Here is an 18,707-nt window from a genome sequence, read left to right as displayed (position 1 = left end):
TTTGGTGAAATTCGAAGCAATTTTTGTGTGTCACTTTTTGTCTCAGTTTGAGAAAAACGCGTTTGAATTTTAATTTTGTTCGTTTTGTTCGGTTAATTTAAATCAGCACTGTATATGATCTTCAACTAAATATAGACAAATGCACGCTTAATTTTTATTTTAAAGTTACGATGAAGCCTGAATTATCGTTTTTTGCTGAAAGAAAAAATAACAAGCAGAAACATTTTATTGAGTTCAAATACATTTTTTTCATTTTACCACAAAATTTGAACTGCTAGCACAGCAATCGTTTTATAATGCGAGGATTTATGTTTTACCTAACATTATGTGAATGGAGTAAATTTTTGAAGCTCAAGGCTGGATCATTTGTACGATTTTTCATAAGACAAAACCTATACAACATCTATCGAATGTGTTATTGGAACTTGGGAAAGCTCAATATAAGTTATGTTACTGTATTATTTCAAGTTATTTTAAAAACATTTAATTATTTCAAATCCCTGTTTTTGATTGCGTTCGAAATCGCTTTTAAGATAGGACAAAAATATTTTTTCAGAAGACACAAAGACACAAGTTACAAAATAGATTCAATAATGCCGCCAGAGGCATCTTTTTATTAATAAAATGAAAGTCCAAAGATGCTATTCACTTCTCTGTTTATCAAAAATTATTGTTCTTTTCAATTGGGATTGTTTTGCTAAGTGGTCCAAAGAGAACTGAGTTACACCTTTTCAAAGCGACTTCTAGTCTGGTTGATTGCTTTGATCTTTGTTCATTTAAGGCGGTTGCTTGTTCACGTGGCAGAGGAACTGTACGGCCGAAAGTTTCGATTCAATGAACATCCTGTAAATTGGGTAAATTTCCAAATGTTCTTTCCTACCTTTTCTATCAGCCGTGAAGTTTGTTCCTGTTTCTAGAACTGGTTTTCTTTCTGTTTTTCCTCGAATACATCTATCGTTTTTGCTTATTTCAAGTTTGTGACCTTGCTAGTTTTGAAAATTTTCAAGTTTCTATCTTCCCTGCGCAAATTTCATGCCAAATTTTTTTGCAGCAAAATGTAATATCATATTTTCATCGGTCGTTTTTAGTCATTCATAAAAGCTATATAACTGTTGGGTCCAAAAAATGTCCCGAATTCATCTAGGAAAACTTTTTATGAAAACCCTGCTTTTTTGTACATGTATTCGTCGTATGTAACCAGACACCGTATAATATCACATTCATCATTTAATTATGTAATACGTGATACCATATTGGCATTGCGTAACCCCTTCCCTAATTTGCATAATATGGAAATGTAACATCTGAGACGGCTCTGCGTGGTGAGATAATTAGACAGGTCTGATCTATGGGGACCTTCTTTAATTTCCATTCCAGACTTCAGAAACTTCATTTTTATACATTGTTAAAATTCTGGTAATACTTTCCTCCTGAAGTTGAATTTCTGAGTGCGAGCTATCTTTTTAAAATCAGATAATAATTCAAGTCGCCGCCTCGATTCTTAGCTAGATTTTTAAAACTGCAGTTGTAATTGACTTAGATATTGGCGTTGTGTATCCAAAATGAAAAATCAGTATGAGAATAAAGTGCAATGCAAAAAGTTTCTCTACTAGATTGTCATTCAGTTGCATATGTTGACATTAGCTGTTCTTCAAAAATTTTCGAAGATAGTTGACTTTTTAAAATCCTTATAATAGAATGGTCCAGACGCTTCTGGGCTAAAGCACCGATTAAGTTTTTCAGTCGCTGAGTCGGTTCGCAGTGTCAATTTATTTGGGTGGTCTATAGACCAAAAAGACGAATAGCCAATAAACCGAAGCATGAGTCAGCATCTACGATCAACCACAAAAGCGAGAAAAAATGTAGGCTTGATCGGTGGTTATTTTTGGGTGAAAGGCTGAAGTTAAGGGGAGCTATCTCAATATAGCTAGTGATTTCTCATGAATCAGGCTTTTCTTCAAGTTTTTATAAATATGGTGTATAACTGTCCTGTAACATTTGCTGTAAATTATTGAAAAGCTGCTCATTTGAGATTTTGGATAGGCTTCACTTACTTTTCCTCGCATAGAAAAGGATCCGTGGGATGCCTTTTACTATCCCCCCTATAGTATCAAAGAATATCCACCGCTACAAATGGCTAACTTTAACGGTTGAATATCTACGAACGTTTGTTGTTTTCTCTTCAACGAATCCCCCCCTTTGTAAGGTCAGGAAGAGGAAGGGGGTGAGGAGAGCCGTATCATTAAAGAGAGCCATAACAAGTTCTGATTTCGGTCTTATAAAAAATAGTGAGAAAAAAATAGTTTTCTCATTGATAGTATACGTTGGCGTTTTGTTGTTCTAATAGTGCTTATAGGAAGAACACAGACGCCTATTAGAGCGCCGCAACATCAAAGGCAGTCGGAATGTGAGCCGGATCTGTACGAGGTTGTAAAAAGGGAGAGAAATCCAGATTGGAATATGGAGATAAAGGAATAAAGCAAAATAAAATAAAACACAATAAAAGCGGCCCCAATATAAAAGGGAACCGGCATTAAAACACCGCTACCGCCTTCCTGGCCGACAAATATTTTAATAGAAAAAAAATGAACTATTTTCAAATGTTTAAAAAAATTCAAACATTGCTTTAGACTGCAAAATTTTTGGAAAATTTTCGAAATATTTTTTTTTGGGAAAATTTCGACATTTTGGCACCTTTGGAACGTCAATTAAAAGTGAGCGTTTAATGGGAGTATCGACCGCGCCCGTGAAATGAAATTTAAAGGGGGGGGGAAAAAATGAGGGAATAAACGTATACTTTGGGGAAGTTGAATTGAACTGAATGAATGGAGACTCTCTTCTTTCCGCAGCCAGAACACTACTACACTCTTAACTCTTTTATCTTTTATGCCAGTGCCGCCATAATACTTGTTTTATTTCGGAATTGCATTGCTTACCAACATACCAAATCTCAATTACAAAACTGGCACTGTTAAACCGTAAATAACACCGACTAATGCCAGATGCAAGGCATTAGATAGCGAAATAATCGGAACCAAGAAATCAAAAGAACCCAAATTAAAGCCAAATATAACCCAAAAAGAGTTGAAATTTCACCCGAAATTAGCCCAAAAAGGTATTTGCAATGTCACTTCACAGCATCAAAGAGTTATAAACCGCTTGTCTATAATTTTATTCAGACTAAGAGATTTACTCAAACTCGGGTTCAAATTCAACTTTTATCTTTTGATTTAATCGGTCCTCGATCATTATAAAACCTTAATGGTCGCGCTTAACATATTATAAATCATTCTCAACATTATAAAGGCGAGGCTGAACATCTAACTCTGATTTATAATCGATTTCTTGCTTTATCTCATCTCATTATCAATAAAACGTTCAATTTTGTCGCTAAAACCATTGATCATTTCCGGGACCTTGAAGATAAATGTCTTTAAATTAGCCTTTTTGTTATTGTTTTCCTTGATTTTGTTTGTATCCGCTACATTTCTTTTTGTTAAAGCTAGAAAGGTCCAAATTTTAGTTTGAGATCATTACATACACTGACTCTTGGAATTGATCGACTGAAGGTTTCTATGGTAAGTTTGGGAAGAAAATTTTTAACGCTTTTTCTGCATTCGGTACAGATGAGATAGCTTTGCCGAGACGATGTGTTTCTAAATCAAAATTTAAATTGAATTTCCAAGCATCCAAATTGAGCTTCGGTAAAACTATATATATGAGCTTCTGTAAATATATATATCTATGGTCTAAATTTTCAGGTTATTTAGGTAAATTTAAATTCCATTTTGTTTGTTCCGACTTTCGAAGAAAGTGAGGAACATACATGCCTGGGCCCTGGGTTGTTTTTAGACCCATTTTACAAAAGTTGGCCGCGTATGCGTATCGAACCGGAAATTTTTGGATTGCCAAGCGCGTATGCTTGCACTATACTAAAACAAGACTGCTCGTATCAGGGCGAAGCCCTGAATGTTCCGACTGCCTTTTAAGGTTTATAGAGCTGTAGTAACACATAAAATTTAAATGCAATAAAATAAAATGAAAAAAAAAATTCTAAAATTTGAAAGTTTTTTTTATGAAATCATCCCCCCACGCGCCATATAAAGTAAAAAAGAATAGATTTCGCTCTTTGTAACAAATCAATTATGGCAAATAAGCTTCGTTCAACCAATTTGGAACGATTTATAAGACGGATTAAATCTCCGCTTACGCGTTAATAGCGCGAATTATATCGCGCGTTAATTGTCCCAAATTGGTCAAAATGGCCAAAAAGCCAATCTTTAAACCCTCATAACTCTACGAAAAATGATCACAGGTAAAATATCTTTTCAAATATAAGCTCAAGACAACAATGGCTTTCGAATGATATTAAAAAATTCCGTCAAAAATGGCTAGTTAAAAAGTCGAAATTTGTCTGAAGAAAAAAAACCCACCCCGAGCACAAATATTCCGTTACTTTCGTATCGAAAGTCGGAACAATGAGGATGGTTGTGCTGCTCGAGTAATACTTTAATTGTTTTAATACGCGAATTATTTCTGCATGGCAAATTATTCGCACTCATAATTGTTCCAAATTGAATTGAGGCAAGCTAATTGGTCTTATTATTCCGACTTTCCTAACGAAAATAACGGAATGTTTGTACTCGGGGCGGTTTTTTCTTCAGATAATTTTCGAATTTTAGCTAGTCATTTTTGACGTTTTTTTATATCATTGAAAACATATCATTGTCTTGATGCTAAATTTAATAAGATATTTCACTTGTGATCATTTTTTGTAATGTTATGGTGGTTTAAAGATAGCTAGTTTGGTCAATTTGGGTCAATTAACGCGCGATATATTTCGCGCTAATAACGCGAAATCGAGATTTAATCATTCTTAGAAATTGTTCCAAATTGGTTGAAGGTAGCTTATTTGCCATAATTGATTTGTAAATGGGAGCGAAATCTATCACTTTGTACTGTACATGGCGTGTGGGTGGATGATTTTCTCAAAAAATCTCAAATTAAAAAAATAATGATCTTTTAATTTTATTTTATAACCTTTAATTTTTCCATGTTATTACTGCTCCATAGACCGTGAAAGGCAGTCGGAACATTCATGGCTTCGCCGCCCTGATTTGAATAGTTTTGTTGTTTCCATACGCGACTCAAATTTCAACACTTAAATTTTGATGTTATCAGACTAAAATTCGTAGTTTGTCAATATATCTTAACCAATTACTATTCGAGACCAATTGATGGCCAGTCGGAACATTCACGGCTTAGCCTAACCTCTGTGTAAAACTATTTAATCTAATTTTTGTTCCGACTTTCGAAGAAAAGATAATGTTTATGTGTGGGTTTTTTTAAGGGGTGGGGTTTTTTTTATTCTGTCAGTTTTCACCGATCGAAATGATAATTTTCAGCAAAAATTTTTATACCCCATTGAAGATATCGACTTCATGAGCTCACATGTAAAAAGATATTTCACCTCCGATCGATCATTTTTTGTAAAGTTCTGGGATTTGAAAGTTGCCAAATTTGCCATTTTCTGGACTAAATTATGCCCGCTTTGAAGAGTTTGTTCACAAAGCTGAGAGCATAACGCTAATTATTTATGCGTGGCGAATTATCCCGCACAACAAAATCGTTTCACATTGAATTGAGTCTAGGTAATTGGTCGTATTAGTTTCGTACGACTCAAAATTTTATACTTTGATATTGTCCAAAATGTATAGCTTTTCAGTATTTTCTTTTCCCTAAAATTATTCGATATGAAATAAGGGACAGTCGGATCATTCAGGGTTTTGCCCTGATATATGAGCAGTCTTGTTGAATATTAGTGCTTTTTGATTTCTGAATCGAATTAGTTCATTGTGTACGCGAATAGCATGCAGGAACGGACATTTAGCGCGCTTTTTTTGGGAACTTTCAAATGGTCGCAACTGGGCACAATTATTGGAGACTAAAATAATTTCAAAGTTGAGCTCATTTAATTGATTTCTTAATTGAGTTCCAAAACTCAATCAAAACCGGTTCGCAGTGATGTCCATTTAAAAAAATAAAAATTGAAATTTAAATTAAAATTGTTTAAGAAAATTGTAAAAATTAGTGGCATCAATTAAATTTTTTTTCAGTCTGTTTTTTTTGCAGTTTTTCTGCCAATTTTGGGGACTTTTTGCAATATTGCGGAAAGAATTCCAAAACAATTTTTTGGCATATCTATTTGCTGCAAAAATTCATCAAATTCGCCGTGAACATTTAGATTGTTTGCTTTTTCGGCGGATTTGTGCAATGTGAAATCAAAAACTCTGAACTTTAGGTCGGATCGAATACCGCCGGAGCAATTTAATTTTTTTTTCAATTCAAATTGCTCGATTTGAATTAAATTTTTTCATTTAAATTGAGTGGGCTCATAATTTCACGTTTACATAAATTGAAATTTAAATGAAAATTTTAATAAACTTAAATTTTTTTAAATGGACATCACTGACGGTTCGATTACTTTCAAAAAATGTTTCAAAGCAAATGCATAGTTGGTGCAAAGTTGCTCACTCGGTCGGAAATTTAGAACAATAAAAATATCAGATCGCGCTTTGAGAAAGAAAGAAACCGCTGAATTGATTCTGAAATTCTACTCTGTTCACAGTACGTTCATTTAAGAGTCGATATAAAAACACGGAACGAGACAAAGTCGACGTGAAACCGAGATCTGCCGACACATGATTTCTCTTGCATTTTTATCGAAACTTGACTTAGATCTCGTGTTAAAAATTACTAGCAAATTGGCAACCGCTGACTGAAATAATGAAGTTTTGAACCATTTGAAGAAAAGTTGGAGCTTTTAAATTATTCCCCCCTCTTTGGAAATAGGGGAGGTTCGTTACTAGGTGCAAAATTCCCATATGCCTAAACATTGATTTATTTCTTCATAAGGAGGGGGGATCGTTACTAGGTGATATAAGGGGTGGGGGAATAGTTAAACAGATCTGAAAAGTTTAAAGCGTTCAACATTATATTGACAAAATTATTTAAGTTTCCCTCCACTACAAAAATTCGAATTTGAAACCCGAAGCCTCTTCTCACTAAATTATTTAGTCAGCTAGTGGCATGCGCTTATGTTTTGTCCAGTGTGCTTACTTAATTTTAAGACAAAAATTTCAAATTTCAAGTAGATTGTGAGCAAATTGGCAAACAAATTACTACTTCATGAAAATGCTTTCAATTGCTGACCCTTATGACAGTAATTCAAATTATTTTTCTTAATAAAAAAAGTTAGTTTGTCCACAGCTAATTGGTTCCTCAAAAATCTGAAAAAAATTAATGGTTTCGTCTATCTGTTGTGAACTCTCAAATTATAAGGGAGCGTAGCGTCTTGCATGTATTTCGCTTGTCATGAGCAATTAGATTGCTTACTCAGTTTGATACGCGGGTCGAGGTTTGCGATTTATGTTTCGACCGACTCGGCCAAAAAATTGTATGTTTCGACCGTCTCGAGCCAGGCTCGGTATGTTTCGACTGACTCGACCCAAGCTGTCTTTATTTCGACTATGTTCGACCGAGGGAGAACATTTCGACCAAGTTCGACCGAGGAAAAACATTTCGACCGAGTTCGACCGAAGAGTTTTTTTGACCGAGAAGAATTTAGAACGAGAAAAATCAGTTCGACTGTGTTCTACCGAGGAAAATGTTTTGACCGAGTTCAACCGAGGAGTTTTTTTCGACCGAGATGAATTTCGACTGAGAAAAAAAACATTTCGAATGTGTTTGAACGAGGAAAAACGTTTCGACTGAGGAGTTTTTTCGGCCGAAAAAAATATTTCGACTGCGTTTTTTTCGCTGCCGATTGTAGAAAACATATTCAATTCTAATTGCGCTAATAGCCAAATGCTAAATGGCAGGCAATGATAATGATATTGCTTTTACTTTTACTGTTTTACTTAATAAAAAACTTGTAATTGAGCATATTTCTGAATCTCTTTCAAACATTTTTTCCTAAAATTGATTTTATTGTTCCGAACTTCGATACGAAAGTAACGGAATATTTGTGCTCGGGGTGGGTTTTTTTTTCTTCAGACAAATTTCGACTTTTTAACTAGCCATTTTTGACGGATTTTTTTTATATCAATCGAAAGCTATTGTTGTCCTGAGCTTAAATTTGAAAAGATAGTTCACCTGTGATTATTTTTCGTAAAGTTATGAGGGTTTAAAGATTGCCATTTTGACCAATTTGGGACAATTAACGCGCGATATATTTCGCGCTATTAACGCGTAAGCGGAGAGTTAGTCCGTCTTAAAGTCGTTCCAAATTGGTTGAAAGAAGCTTATTTGCCATAACTGATTTGTTACAAGGAGCTAAATCTATCTTTTTGTACTTTATATGGCGTGTGGGGGGATCATTTTCAAAAAAAATATTCAAACTAAAAAAAAATTTCATTTTATTTTATTATTTCTAATTTTTTAATATTACTTCTGCTCCATAAAACCTTAAAAGGCTGTCGGAACATTCAGGACTTCGCCCTGATACGAGCAGTCTTGTTTACTTTTATCGTCGCTGAATATTAGTTAACTCGGTATTTTCTCGTTGCTTAATCGGTTGAAATTTCAACTGGTAGGCGACAGTATTGACCCAGGGTAGGATCTTTACTTTTGGCTCTAAGTAGTCTGCGCCAATTCATTGCTAACAAAAAATGGTGTTTTATCACAGCGCAAGTTGTCTTAATGCAGGATTAGATTTTGCTACTGTGGCCACAATAATTTTTTTGGCAAAGAGCCTTTTTAGGCGTTTTTAACGCTAATTTCATATGCGAGATCAACGTAGGTAACTTCAGGGACAAAAATTATGAATGTTTCATTTGTATTTTGAAACGTCAAAAAATTGATATCCGAATGCTCTGCAGGTAACAGAATTTTCTAGGCGTATCGACTTAAAAAACAAAGTCATAAATAAAACAAGGATAGCCGGTTGCTGTGCAAGTAGCATAGAATGTTCCGACCATATTCTTAGAAAACTACAAAGTTTTTTTAAAATTAATTTTCAAATTTTGTGCGTGGTGAGCTGAAGAAAAGACTAAATTTTGGGTATTTCCGATACTCATAGTAAATTAGGCATATTGGAAAAATAACTAATAAAAAATCAAAAAAAAGAAGGCGCTAAAAACTAGATTTTTCTTATTTACAACTAATCTACGATTATCCTTCTATGATACGACTGCATGCTCAATTAACGTGCCCAAAATTAGACGAAAAATCTAAAATTTGGTTTGTCTCGAAACTGGGTAAGTTTTTAAAATGACGTTCGAATCTTGATTGAAATTACTTTAATATGATATATCACTCAACCCAGTCTGATGAATACTTGTGGTAGCTGATTTGCATGAAAAACTGAAACATACTCGGTCGGAACAAAAAATCGAAAACATAATTAAAAACTATAATTAAAGAAAATAATCAAATCGAAAACAGTAGAATTAAATTGTGTGTTCAGTCTCTCATTGCATGTCATTCGTAAATTTTTTGTCATCTATTTTTTTGGCGAACTGAAAAATAAAGATCTGCTTTCTCGGCACTTAGAGATATTTTGTGCAATTCAAATCACGACCTATAAGATTTTGTCGGAACAAAAAAGAACTGATTGAATCAAAGCGAAACTCTGGATGTTCCGAATTCACCTTTACTTTGTTATTCTATCTGGTATTCTCGACTATCATTGTTAAAAATGTATACTCTATTTTATCTACTCTTTTATATATATATATATATATTTTTTTTCTAGCTTAAGCTTCTAGTTGTTTTGTTCCCTTTCAACTGAAGTAAGAGAAAATATGAATTCTGATTTTGATGCAATAAAAATTGTCTGTGGTAATTTATTGTCCACAAACACTTAACTTAACTGAAAAATATTACCAGTTTCGGCGTAGAATTGTCTATTGAAACCTGCAGAATCTGTGTCAAAAACATGTTTCGTTTTCATTATCATGTCAACACCGTGCAACGAAAATCGGAACATTTTTTCTTTTAATTCCAGTATTATGTTTGCAAACGTCAATATTTGAATATTTGCTCTTTTCCTTTCATTTTGAGTGTAATATTTGAATTTTGTCTGTTTCAGAACACAAACACGACAGAGGAAAAAAAGAATATCTTCAAAGACTGCAAAAAAAACGAAGTACAAATTTACCGACAAAGTTCAAAGAAATAGCTTTCGAATTTATAGCTACTTGTCAGTTTTATAACTTTTGGCGCGTCGATAAAATTTAATTAATTGTTAAATTTTTGCTGATTTAACTGAAGATTCAATAGGCAAGAAAATTTGTTTTCAGTTTTCTGGTCGCCAGTTTTTATTACTCTTGTTTAATAATATTAAATTGTATTATTTTTTGGTTCATTATTTTCGCTTGGTTACCTGTAATTCGATAGCAAAAAAGTTGGAAAAAAATTACAAAAGCAGACCTAATTCCTAAGCAGGTCTTATTTCCGAGACCAAAGAAATAAGTTCCATAAAACTTGATTGATTGCTCTTGAAAAAGTATTTAGTTACGCAAAAAAGTTACCTCTTGCTCTCTGTAATCTTATCTTACAACATTACCGGTGCAACAAAATTCAACCTGCTTATTTGACAAAAAAAATCCCAGATTTAGTTAGTATTGCGCAGCTATTTTGCCAACTATTTTGTCAGCTATTTTGACCAAAATTGAATTGCAGCTAACTGAATCAAAGAGCAGTTCATAGAATTTTCATTCGCTTTTTGAAGGGAGCTCAGAAATAAGGAAAACAGAAAAATTGAGCCGGCTTTTTACTGATTTTTTACCGGTCTTCTCAAATCCAGTGTTTCTTTTCTTCTGCTATTACCCAGCATTATTCTGAATTATTCCACAGATTAATATACTTTTCTTTCCCGTTCGCTCCTTCATCAGAATTTTACCCTTTCTTACATTCTTACCCCCGGGAAAACTTTTAACCCTTTTATCAAAAAGACAAAACTGTTATTTTCAAACCCTTTTATTTTGCTAAATACCTCTAAAAATTACTTCTGCTTTAGAGACGAGACGAAAATTCCCAATCATTTCTATAGTTACAGTAAAATTTATACACTTGTTTGCTTCAAAAAGTACCTTATTTACTTCGAAAAAGTTGGAGACATTTTTTCTGGTAAAATTAAATCAATTTCCGCATAAAACTTGCGAACTTATATAATAGAAATGTTTTCCAAACGGATTGTGATTTCTTATTTTCTGGTTATATTTTTGGTTATAAGTAACACTAACAATGCGCTGGGCGAGGGAGAAGAACGGTGTGAAATTACCAACAATAGAAAACTGCAATACAGCGGAGGAGAATCGGAGGACACGGCTTGTCGCAGGGTGATGGGACCTTTGTTTAACAATAGGTGAGGAAAATCAATTAAAATTACAAATAGTTGTAAAAATTATAAATTGTTTCCAATCTCGGGTTGGCATAATTTTGTCAGGGTTTTTATAAACTAGCTTACAATTGCATGGATAGCGTGGACGCCATTAGGCTTCAAGAGCCTGTTTTTGGGCTCCTCAAAACTGTCGTGTAAATTTCGGTTAGCTTTCGAATTTCGATGAAAGAAAATGACGAAATTTTCATAAAAGAATTCACAATTCTGATTTTTTTTATTTTGATTTCACAATTTTGATTTTTTAATCTCCCCTCACGCGCAGTATTGAGAACAGAATTAACGCAATATTTTCAGCAATCTCCTTCCTCAATTAAATTTGAGATCATACCTGAGCCAGACTAGTTAACCGTCTTCACTACGCGTGAATAGAATACTTTTGTATTCAAAAATTATCTCAAATTGGTAGCTAGCATAAAGTTCGCGATATTTGTTCGGAGAAAAAAACACCCCAAAAAATAATTCGTCGCTCTAAAATAATTCGAAGCTCGGAACAATAATATTACGAGCAGTTTTGAAAAGAACATGAGAATGGCCAGAATCACTTGTGATACGGGCAATGCGACTAGATACTCTCGTTTGTATAAACTGTTAATCTATGACATTGTTCCAATTCCCAATAAAATTGCCGATACGTTTTTCTCGGATACCTTTTGCTACCTTTAACTACCATTTTCTGGCAAATTGTTCTTACAAAAGAAAACAGTTTTCTATTAACGCATAGCGAACAGGGTTGGCAAATTTTTGTTTTTTTTTTAGAAAAAAAACGTTACGTTTTAAACAAATAAAAGACTTAAAACATTGTTTTTTTTTCTACATCAGATGTTTTTCTAGATTCTAGTTTAAAAAACATGTGCACAAATTTTATTCAACAACCTTCGAGCAATCTCATGCAAAAAAGAAAGTTTCCCAACTTTTTCAGATCCTAATTTGTTTCTCAAGTCTGAGTGGATGATTTTTACGCATTATAACGCACTTGCATCTATCTATAATAATTGACGCATCACGAGCCTGAAATTATTTCTGAATGATTTGCAGAATCAGCTGATTAAAAATTTTTTCTGAAATAAAACAGTAGAAAAAAAATGTGAAAAAAACAAGTGTTTAAAACAATGTTTTAAACAGCACTTATTTTTTCCTGCCAACCTTGATAGCGAAGGTGGTTAAATATTCTGGCTTTATTAATTTTGAAGAATTTTTTCCTTACGAGGCCAAACTGTGCATTTTGTGAATTGTAAGCACGATATTCCGCAACAAGGACGCTCTCTTTGTTCTTCTTTTGTTTTTTCATTTCCTTTGATCGTTCCGACAAAATTTTAACATGTTTAAAGACTTTTCTCTGGAATCCAGGAACATACAGAAACAAAATTGTGCGCCTATCCAGTGCACAGTTTAGCCTCGTAATGATTTTCTTTTTTGGGGGGATGCTGCGGTTTCCACGGTTAGAAGAGTGCAAAGCCACTAACAGAGAGCGAGAAAAATATTTGATCGTTATTTTTAAATGTTTCAATTTTTTCTGTATCTTCTGGCGTAATCAGATAAAGGGGAAAACTTGAGCTAATTTAATTTTTTTTAAAGAATCAAGCAAGCATAGCAAAAAGAATGTACCAAAATGGAAATTTCACTGTTTCTCATTCTGCTCTGGCTCTCTCGAAAAATAGTTAACAAAATGTCCTGACCATTTTTCCTCGTTACTGATTTATTTATCGTTACTGATATATCCTCGTTACTAATTTTTGGAGCTCGAATTTTCTCAGAAATCATTCCCTATGCGCTGTTTTTTTAGCTGATGATTTGTAAAAAAAAATGTTTAACAAGTTCAAAAACCACAAGCCCGAACAAAAGACTCTTTTGCATTTCGTGATTGGAACTAAAATAATTATTAACAAAGTTAATATCAATTCATTTTTGCAGAAAAAAATCCATTTTGCAGAAAATCCATGCAAGAAAATTGTTTTCACAATCCGTTAACGAAAAAAAAAGTTATCGTAAAACTTTTGCCTTGAACTTTGAGAAGTTTTTGTCTAATATTAAAATTTTAAAAAAATTAAAAATTACTTAATCTTCTGTTAAAATTTTTTTCCAACATTTTGAAAGTTTAAGTCTTTTACAGAATTACCCTGTTTTATTTTTCTTCACTACAGCTTCAGAAATAGACAAAAAACCTAAATTACATATAAAATTAATATAAAACGAATTGAGAAATCACTCCTTCTTTTCGATAACTGGTTTCCATCCAAGTTTAAAATTGAGTACTTGCAGTAAAAAAAGTTTTAAGTTGAAGTACTCGCAGTCAAAATGTTAAGACCAGTTTTTCTCTTTTCTGAAGGAATTGTTATGTAATAATTTTGAATCATGTTTTTGGAATCGAATTTGCTACTTTAATATGAGCCCAGGTATGACGACACCCTACGGCTTTCATTTGAGGTCGCTAAAATCGTGCGGAAAAAAAACATAATATGCGATAGCTCGTCATTGTTTCCAGATTGGTTACAACAAAAAATTCCTTATCTAACAAATTTGTCAAAAAAAAGTTTCGTATACAGTTTCTTTATATAGGAACTTAAAATAGTGGTAGCGCATTTGTCCTGAGATCGTCAGATCCCGTATTCGATCCCCTGTCATTTACTACAACGTAGTTACTACTACAACAGCAACAACAACCTCCAGCTTCAGATCTACCACAGATTTGGCCGATTTCGGTTTCAAGTTTGGTAGCACGTGAAAGTTCTATCCGCAAAATAACGGTGTTCAGAAGCTTAAAAGAGATTTGGCCCAGCAAATGACTCAGTTTGGAATGTGGCTAAATAATAAAAACGGGCTATTTTTACACACGCATAACAGTTTTTTTTACGTACCCTTTGCGATTCGAAGTCACACCCAGGGGCGGATCTAGGATTTTCTCGAGGGGGGGGGGGGGGGGTCGAATTATCAAAAATTTTCAAAAAATTTTGTCCACTTTTTTTAGGTCGACCAAATTGAGTTTCCAAGCTTTCAAGCTCTCCCAAAGCACTAAAAAGAGCGTTTTGGGCGAAATTTTTGCACCGCAGGCAAAACTTTGAAAAACAAGCCAAAAAGGGTGTTTTTAGGCACTTTTTGAAAATTGTTGACCAAAAAATTTCGTTTTTCAGCGCTCGCTTCCCCCTCAAAATTATTATATATTGGCGCCAAAGGCGTCTTTAGAAAATTTTTAGGGTCTGTCACCAAACATGGATATCTCAAAACAGTACAAAGGGGGGATTCTTTTGGTTGGCAGGGTGTCAAATCCCTGAGAGAGAGGGCGTCCGCCCCACCCCCTCAAATCCGCCCCTGGTCATACCTCAATCGATTTAATAGTTACAGTTTTTTTGGCTTTCAAACTGGTTATTCTAAATTAGTGTCTGGTTATTTTAGTATCATTCAAAGAAACGGTGAGAATCGACCATATCCTCTCGTTGCGGAGTTCGGTACCATAGCTGATCAGCTGGTCGAACTGGCAGCTCATTCGTGCAATCCGGAATTGGAGATGTGTGTTACAAAGGTCAGATAATTAGTTTAATTTTCAATCAGAATATCCGTAAACAGTAATATCCTTTTATATAAAAGAAATTTAATTTTCAATCAGAAAATCCTTCAACAAAAATAGCGACTCTTCTGCAAGTGGCTCTAAAGGTTTCGATCACCGTCATTTCTCAAAAAAAAAGACTTTTTTCTCATTTTTTATTGTCTTTTAAATAGTGATAAGTAGTATTCTATCAAAAACTAATTAGCTTAGTTAGTTCGAAAGTAGTTGAATAACTCAAAAAACTCCTAGATTTTTTAATCTGCATTACTTGTGACGGCTCTTTTTCCTTCCCCCCACCTGCGAATTTTCACTAGTAATTTGCCTGTTCGCATTGTCCAATTGGGGGAGGGGGAGAGCCCTTATGAGGTGGGACTTGTGACGCCACTATTTTTGTGACTTCGGTGTAAACTAACCTAAGTTTTCAAACCGCTTTTTTCGAGACAGAATTTTTTTGATTGTTTTTCATTGTAGTTCGACTGACGTCAAAAGTGGTTTGAATGATATACTAGTCAATTCTATCTCTCTCAAATCGAATCACCAACTGATTATGGATGTATTTAACTACCCCTCCCCCTAATGTACCTAGTGACGAATCTCCCACCTCCTTTTTGCAAAAGGGGGAAATAGTTAAAGAGATCCCTGATTATAAATTTGTATTTTTTTTCAGATGCTGCACGTTGGATGTGGTTTACAATATGAGATTTGTCTTGCTAGAGACTCTAGTCATCCAGAGAGACAATCTCCGAGTAAACTATGCCAGGAGTTTTGCTACTCTGCCAAGACTTGTATTGAGAAATACCCTGAAATTAAACTAATAGTATCGTCTACGACTCTGGGCTACAAATATATTGACGAACTGATCCCGACACGATGTGCTATCGATGACGAATTACATTACTGCCGCTTTAACGAACACGAGTACGATGCAAATGATTTGAACGAACACATACTGCAGGTATTAAACCCGAAAGCTCTTTATAAACAATGGGGAGTCCAAGAATGTTGTGCCTGGGCTCCCGACTCTTCGGGAGAATTTTGCTGCAACGAAGAGAATTTCTACGAAGTTTCAGAAGCAAAAAACTGCGTCTTAAAATGCCCAAATAACAATCTTTACACCGAAACCGAAAAGCTTCTAGCTTTCAACTGGATTATAATCTGCGCAACTGTTTGCGCGGTGTCATCAGCCATTACAGTTTTAACTTACTTTGCCGATGTTTCAAGATTTGCCTACCCTGAAAAACCCATAATATGTCACTCTGTGTGTTGTTTTTTCTACGCCTGTGGCCATTTTTTCCGAATATTCACAGGCGTCGAGGGCGTAGCTTGTACTACAATACGCGAAGGACGGGTGTACTTGCAAGAGGGTTTGAACGGCGAATTCATGTGTACCGTTTCCTTTCTTATCATCTACTACTCTCAAATGGCTTTGCACGTTTGGTGGGTTGTTCTGGCTATTTCCTGGTTCTTAACAGCTGTTAAAGGATGGAGCCAGGAAGCTCTGGAAGCGATTAGTATTTGGTTCCATGTCTCGGCGTGGGCCATCCCCACCGTGCAAACTGTGATAACCCTGGCGACAAAAAGATTCGAAGGCGACCCTTTAACTGGTCTTTGTGTCATAGGCTCTCAAACCGCAGTCAACTTGTTAATTTTTATTATAGTCCCCATAACTATCTGCGCTGTACTTGGGTTATTACTCATAACTTACGGATTCGTTTCCGTGTTCCAAGTTCGAAAGCGACTTAGAACGACTAAGATTGACGCTAATTTGTCGGGCGTGGATACGAAACGATTCGACAAGCTGATGATTCGGATGACAGTTTTCACAATTTCGTATATAGTTCCGACCGCGGCTTACTTGGCTTTGACAACTTACGAGTTCCTTCAAATTCCGAGCTGGTATGAGAGTCTAAATTCGAATCAAACGCCGTTCGGATTAGCCCCAGAAGAGACCAAAGCGAATGTACCCAAAATTTACCTAACTCTGATTAAAATTTTCAACCCTTTCGTTCTGTGCATTGGAACTTGCTTCTGGATTCTGAACTGCAAAACCCTCAAATTGTGGTCACGTGTTATTTTCAGGTGTTGCCACACCCCCTATGATTACAACAAAACACCTGTCAGTGTCGTGCATTATACACAGTCGAACAATAACCTTATTGTTCCCGCAAATCAGTACAGAGTACCGCCCGGAAACAACAACAACAACAATAATTCGAGCCCCACACCCCAAAATAAAAATGGGAAAAAATCTCCCAACGGACAGCAAAACATGCAAGGGTACAACAGTGGAATTAATCAAACCCCAGCGTCGCCTACACGTTACGACATGGGCAAAGTGTAATTGAACAGATCGAAAATTTGGGTTAAATAAACTTAAAATGTATATTTTACATTTCAATTTTACTCCAATTGATCGAAATGTTGAAAAGAGTTAGAACGCCAAGATATGTTTTGGATTGGAAAAGTAACTTGTTTGGCGAAAAAAAACTGCGGAAAACTTTGCAACTTCATTAGTTTTAATAGCTTTATTTTTCGTCTGAAAAATTAAAAAATAATTTTAAACGAAATCGCTGTTTATTAAATGACAAAGGTGCAGCGTAACTTTAACTTCATCAGATTTTGATGCGCTTATTGTTTATTTGTTATTTACGACTATGATGATAATTTAATAAATTGGTGTGATAGCTTTAAACGAACTGCCGATTTGACTGTTAAAATTGGTTTAAGAGGTTTCTTCTTGTTTTGATAGCAAATGATTTCAACTAGTTTAAGTGAATACATTTTGATACTTCTTTTCTTTTACTTAATCCTTCATCTCTTTTTTTTTCAAAATGAATGAGTTGAAATTCTAGATCCTTGTTTAAAATAATAGAGCTAAATAAAATATAAAAACTGGATTTTTGCGTCTGAATTTTCAATAATTACCTGAGTGTTGGTGATTTGGACAGAAAAAGAAACAGATTCCATGAATAATTTTTTTTCCAATTTAGTTTTTTATGGTTTTTTTTCCAGTAATTTGAGTGACTTCAAGCTCTAAAGCTTACCTAGCAGAAACTTTTAAAAATTGTGTTGTCGCAACAATCAGTGCTATACTCTGGCAGCTGACCTGTTTAATATTCTCGTCATGACCTTGAGTTAAACTTGAACAAAAAGTCGATCCATTATATTGAAATCCAAACCACTTAACTCAGTTCGACGGGCGATTTCGTCCATACTTTCTGGAACCATTTCTAGCGAGCGGCGCATTTTCTAAATCATCAAACAACTTAACACGGGCAAGCTAATTGGTCTATCTTTCCAACTCGATTTCTGAGTCACAAATAAACAGCAAAAACCCAAACCAGCGCTTCAGGGTATAAACTCAAACATAGCTTTACATTATACTATTGACTTATATCGTCTCATATCACTTCAAAGAAGAGTTAAATCTGCTAGTCAAACATCGACTTCGGGTAAAACGTTAATAACGTTAAACTTATTTCTAAGGATCAAAAGACGCTAGATCAACTGTAAATGAGCAATCGGCCGCAAAATTGGCGTCAAAATTATTTGCAATGAGATAAACCATAATGCGGCTAGCCTTTGTCTGAATGGAAATTTAGCCTTTCGACAAACATGGTTAGACTTGCATATCTTAGAAGGCGTTGATAAAATTAAAATGATGTTTGAGCTTATTTAAATAGGCGGGATGTTGGCTCCCAGATTCTTTGGTTTTTCTTTACACAGCAATGAATATTCCTAGCATTTGATATGTTGGGAAAC

At 34.6% G+C, this 18,707-nt stretch overlaps 1 protein-coding gene across 6 annotated transcripts in view; it reads left to right on the top strand.

Moving 5' to 3' along the window:
* Positions 1-17,712, top strand: part of LOC134852808 (frizzled-9-like) — a 76,543-nt gene extending 58,831 nt beyond the window's left edge. For 5 of the 6 annotated variants that reach the window (XM_063868604.1, XM_063868602.1, XM_063868603.1 and 2 more), the window contains exons 2-4: positions 10,091-11,368; positions 14,795-14,921; positions 15,613-17,712. In XM_063868604.1, coding sequence (XP_063724674.1) covers positions 11,181-11,368; positions 14,795-14,921; positions 15,613-17,286 — 1,989 coding nt within the window. In that variant the 5' untranslated portion in view covers positions 10,091-11,180 and the 3' untranslated portion in view covers positions 17,287-17,712. Of the gene's footprint in view, positions 1-2,712; positions 3,579-10,090; positions 11,369-14,794; positions 14,922-15,612 lie in introns of those variants that run through there. The other variant, XM_063868599.1, reaches the window with a different exon arrangement.
* The last annotated feature ends 995 nt before the right edge of the window (positions 17,713-18,707 follow it).

Source organism: Symsagittifera roscoffensis, chromosome 8 (genome assembly GCF_963678635.1).
Source record: "Symsagittifera roscoffensis chromosome 8, txSymRosc1.1, whole genome shotgun sequence".
In the NCBI taxonomy this organism is placed as follows: Eukaryota; Metazoa; Xenacoelomorpha; order Acoela; family Convolutidae; genus Symsagittifera; species Symsagittifera roscoffensis.
The sequence above is the reverse complement of the archived record's forward strand: the minus strand, read 5'-3'. Positions and strand labels throughout refer to the sequence as shown.